This window comes from Belonocnema kinseyi, chromosome 5, assembly GCF_010883055.1.
Source record: "Belonocnema kinseyi isolate 2016_QV_RU_SX_M_011 chromosome 5, B_treatae_v1, whole genome shotgun sequence".
NCBI classification, from domain to species: domain Eukaryota; kingdom Metazoa; phylum Arthropoda; class Insecta; order Hymenoptera; family Cynipidae; genus Belonocnema; species Belonocnema kinseyi.
The window spans coordinates 148041615-148046919 of record NC_046661.1 but is presented as its reverse complement, the minus strand read 5'-3'; the positions used below and the strand labels follow the sequence as shown (position 1 = coordinate 148046919).

Sequence of the window (5305 nt, the reverse complement as noted above, 5' to 3'; positions counted from 1 at the left end):
TGGTTACTTAGATAGCTTATTTATTAGACCTTAAGTTTTCAACAGATTTATACATAATTGTAAAACCGCAATAGGTGAAATTTTGATTTGATTAAAAAATGTCATATGGGGCGGAATGAGCCACTGTTCTGGGACGGAATGAGTCACCCCTTCCTGTGCATTAACCTAACCTCTTAGTGTCGCAGTCAGTAAGTTAGGATGCAATGTTTTATATTATTAGATTGTGCAGGGTGTTAATTATGGTGTAAACGTATAAAAAACTAATCTTGTCGACAAAAATTCTCAGAGATCTCAGAGATCTCAGAGTTAGTACGCTAACTTTCCAACTTCCCGCTAATTCCTCCGGCCAATTTCAGTGTTAATTCACTTCCACCTACCATTTTTCGTCGGGTGATATAGTCACCCATCGAGTGACTCCCACCCTTCAATCTTGTGATTTCTGAATGTTTCACCCGGATGGATCCGCCCACACCCCAGCGCCGCTGAACGAGTCCGAGTGCACCCGGGTGCACTTGGTGAGAAACCTGAACGAACCCCCACAGGGTCCCCCAAAAAAATTAGTTCGTGGTAGACGCGGCCTGTTTAAAAAGGCTGGTATTGTGGATCGGAAAACTCTTCTATAAAATCGAAGAACTCTGAGTATTCGAAGAATCGATACCTCGTAATTCCTTTGAATTTATCTAAATTCTTCTAAGTCCGTATAATATAAAATACTAAAAAGTCTTAAAGTCGCAGGTTCATGGTTTTTTAAAGAGCACGCCAAAATAACAAGTATTCGCCAATTAACGTCTGATCAGTTTGAAACCTGTAACTATAACTGACTTTTCTGAGCTCTACATCTATATTTACAATCTCGTTTTGGGCGGGATTTATCCCTACTTTTGTCTTTTAAGCAATTGAAAGGCTGACGTCCCTCACTTTGAGTGTCGAATAACCAATCACTTTGTGACTTTGCACACTTATCTCCTTTGCTGCTCCAACTGATTTTGGAAATTAAAGGGAGTGACAGTTCAAGGATAATGGTTCCAAAGTCTAACTTTTATCACTGTAAAACGTCAATTTCTTTGAGTGACAGTTTCCTGTTTGTTAGTCCAAGGTCCTTTTTTATGGCGTCTAACTGGCGCCATGAAACATAAACGAGTCTAAAAATAGCCCAATATCTCAAGTTCCTAACCTCAAAATCTAATTTGGACAGTGAACTGAGAAATATCTTTGATGAAAGATATAATGTAGTTGAATTCGGATAAAAAAACTCACATACAGATTTCCTAAGGAAAATTGACAAGTTTCAAGAGTATTTGGTCAAAGGGTCTTAGCACCCTGGAGTTTTAGTTCATAAAACAGCGCATGCCGTTACAGGGCACAAATGAGTGTTCTCGACTTCACCCAGGTGAACCGTCCAGAGATCACGAGGGTGAAGAGTGGGGTCACTCGATGAGTGACTATTTCACCCGCTGAAAATAGGTAGGCGGTAGCGAGTGAACAATTATATGGAAAGAAGTGGCGGAAAGTCGAAATTTAAGTACGCGTCTGTAAGCAGTACTCTATATTCGCCGTGTGGACACTAAAGCTGCAGAGTGCGAACGTAAAAAGTTATATATAGTGTGCCAGGAAATTTTTGTAACTTTTTGTGAAACATAACCTCAATTATCTTTTCCCATACAATACTCGCCAAATATCTAAATCTAAACATACATCTGGCACACACACAGAAAAAACTTGGAGGTATATTTTGTTGCAGGTAAAACTATAACGGTGTTCACTGTACTTCGGCAGGGATTCAGATTTCTCTCAAACCTGGTGTACGAAATACGAGTATGTAGGGTACGAAATACCGACTACGTGGAGTAAGAAAAGTCAGATGTCACTGTTTTGAAATTTTGACAGCTGATGTCAAGCATGCCATGGTCTCAGAAAAGTTGGAGACATGCGGATTCCACTTTGTGAGACTAGGTTTTGAGGTATGAGCATGTTAGAAATTACGAGGGGTGGGATTCCGATGCCCACTTATCTAGTTTATCGAATCTCTCTTTCTAACGCACGAATGCTTAGAATGTTTATTATATTTTTCAAGGCATTGTTTATCGCAAAAAAAGGGTAATGCTCGAGTTATAAATATAAATTTGCATATTTTGTTGGCGAGAAGTTCAAATAAAGGTTCTGTTACTTTCATTTAAATAATGAGAAAACCAACAGTACGAGATTTGAGTAAGAATTTACATATTGACAAAAAATAAATTATTATTTAAATTATATAGATCTATAGCCCATAAATAAATGTAGATTCAATTCTCGTAATTTTTATTTCTAATTTAAATAAGTTTTTTTTTCATTGATGAAATTAAACTTATTATTATAAATAACAATAATCATGTTGAAATGATATCATAATATTTAACTTTAATAATAAATTAATGATTTGATAAATATTTCAAACTTTCTAGATTAATGTCTAGTAATAGAAAATTTAATTAAATTGTATTTATTTTGATCAAATTGAATTTGTACGTTTCCCTAATGTTTTTTTTAATTCAGCAAAATCTGGGAATGCTATTATTAGGCGTATCGAAAGACCTTTTCATCTTAAATATCGAACAACTTCATGCTTGGGAAATTTAGCATCCTTAAGCTCTACTTTTCTAGTAAGTTTAACATGCCTATGCTCCACCAGTATTCTTGTTAAGGTACGAATTATTCAAGATAAAAAGTTATATTCTGAACAAAAGCGGATATCTCTATCGTGGGCAATAGTGATTCTGGTGTATTTTTAAGTCGATTCATGGCCTTACATTACCTGAAAATACACAGGAATAACTACTGCGTATGCCAGAGATATCTGCATTCTGCCACCACTAACTGGGGCTAGGGGATAATCTATCTCTCTCGCACATCAACGTGATTGGTCTTTTCAACTTTGCTCCATAAGTATTCCTTTACTTTCGCATACATATAAACTCACAAAGCTTCATTTGGAGGGAAGCGGTAAACAGCCAATCAGATTGGTGCGGAAGAGAGATAGCTTATACCACTAACTCATAGTATGTCTCTTTTATTTTGCCAACAACTCTGCCATTGCCTGGTTCCCTCCAGTTACATATGCGCTAAGATTTCTAATATTAAGTAATTCAAGTTGTGACGTCAGCTGGCAAGATGACTGTACAATGAGGGCCAAGCAATAATACAAATCCCAGAGGATAAAACTTAGTTTAATTAATAAATTGAAAAAAAATTATTTTTTACAGTTAAAAAAAATTAATTTAATGATTCATTGTAATAGTGTTTGAAAAATAAAATCTGAATACACTTATCGTGAAAAATAATTATTTTCCAAGTTATTATAAAAATAAAGTTTAGTTCCGTGAATTCGATATTATTGTTTGAGCCTCAGCGTGTAGACACCTTGAATATCCCCACCTAATCTGAAATAAATAATGGCACAGTTTTACAAAGTGCGAACAAGACACCTGCTAAACTTCAATGACCATGGCGTACAATTAACAAAGCTGTCAAAATAATAAACAGTGCATTTATACTTGGCTATTTCAAATCTTAAAAATAATTTAAGAAGTTACGAACGCGTCGATTATGCGTCGAATGATGTTTTTCATTGCATATACCAAGAAGCGGACAAGTCGTATCCAAAGTAGTAGGTACTTCGTACCCTAAGTGATGGACACTTCGTACCCCAAGTGGTTGATAATCTGTACCCTACATTACGGCGTAGCATTCACACCGCAAGGGTAATTTTTGTTGCAGGTATATGGTACCCTGATATTGGTGCTTCATCAACAGTTTCTTTTTTTTGTGCACTCGAAGCCATTCATTCTACGGTGCCCCTTTCACTTTACCCTAGCAAACTCCGCCAACTTCTTTAATTCACTTACCAATTCACCCGAGTGGTCGCCTGGAACGCAATCCATGCGGTGGCCTCTGGGGCAACCCGACGATCCTCAGGAAGCGAAAAGCGTTTCGTAATCTTTAAAATACTCTCCATTATTGTTTATGGTTTTTGGTGTTCTTCTTGGTTCCGCTCCTCTTCGTAATCTACCTGTCAGGCATGAGAAATTTTGTCAGTAGCAGTGCTACCGCCAACATAGCCGTAAAAATTCTGAGAAAAAGCTAAAGCCCTGCTGTGACACCAACGCGAATTATTATTATTATTAGTAAATATTGGTATGATATATAATATTGTAAATATTAAAACCTCAAGCTATAAAAAAGGAAATTTTTAAAAGAATCTGCATTATCCTCAGAGATAGTTACCATCAGTCAGTGTAGATATCATTCCACAAATCGTGAAAATAGAAATCAAGAATATCGATGAAGTTAACTCTTTAAATACCTGAAAATATTTAACGGTATTTCAGACCAGAAGGAAAATAAATGTTTGTAAATTTTTAAATAAAGTTTTTTCTTTAAAAAAATCTATTCTCTCCGGTCCACTGGGGAAAATACCAAAGAATCTCTGATTGCCGGTCAGACGCTTTTCCGTTAAGCTATTAGACTAGATGAAAAATAAATCATTTAAAAGAGAAATTCTTATTGTTTTAGCCTCGCTGACTGTGATTGGGTATGGATGCATCGTCTCATGGACGTCACCGGCTTTGCCTTACCTCACCAGCCAGAAATCACAATTTACAGTAACTGAAACTCAAAGTTCGTGGATTGCATCTCTGGTAAATGTGGGAATGATCTTGGGATACATTTCGAATGCCCTAATGATAGATAAAATAGGCAGAAAAAGAACCATCCTTGTTTTATCGATTCCTCAAGTAATTGCCTCTGTTTCAATCTTCCTAGCCAGAAATTGGATTGTCCTGTGTATATCAAGAGTAATAATTGGAATAGGATATGGAGGAGGTTTATGTGCAACAACTACTTATCTTAGCGAAATTGGCGACAAGAAAAGCAGAGGAATTTTTCTTTCTATGATCAAACTTTCACTAAATGCAGGAATTTTTTTTGTCATGCTACTTGGAGCTTACTTGACATATAATACAATGAACCTGGTTCTTATGGTTTTACCTCTAATTTTTATTCTAACATTTTCTCTCATGCCCGATACTTCTTATTGGTCGAAAAAGAAAGAGGAAACTCCATGTTCTCGCAAAGATAAGGAAGAAAAAGGAAATAGGGTGAAAAATTTGTTTTCTGTGAGAAGCAATCGAAAAGCATTATTGATTGTGTGTCTAATTGTTGCAACTGAATGTCTCTCTGGTCATGCGGCAATCATGGCATACACTCAAGAAATTTTTGATTATAGTCCTTCATTATCAGCTGAATATTCGACATTAGTTTTTGGAGG

General features: G+C 36.2%; 1 protein-coding gene across 8 annotated transcripts in view; it reads left to right on the top strand.

The window, feature by feature from the left end:
* The window catches only part of LOC117172888 (facilitated trehalose transporter Tret1-like), a 55016-nt gene that overhangs the window by 22103 nt on the left and 27608 nt on the right, over nt 1-5305 (top strand). For 2 of the 8 annotated variants that reach the window (XM_033361175.1, XM_033361172.1), the window contains exon 2: nt 4552-4676. In XM_033361175.1, the coding sequence (XP_033217066.1) occupies nt 4552-4676 (125 nt within the window). Of the gene's footprint in view, nt 1-4551; nt 5291-5305 lie in introns of those variants that run through there. The other 6 variants (XM_033361169.1, XM_033361168.1, XM_033361166.1 and 3 more) reach the window with 4 other exon arrangements.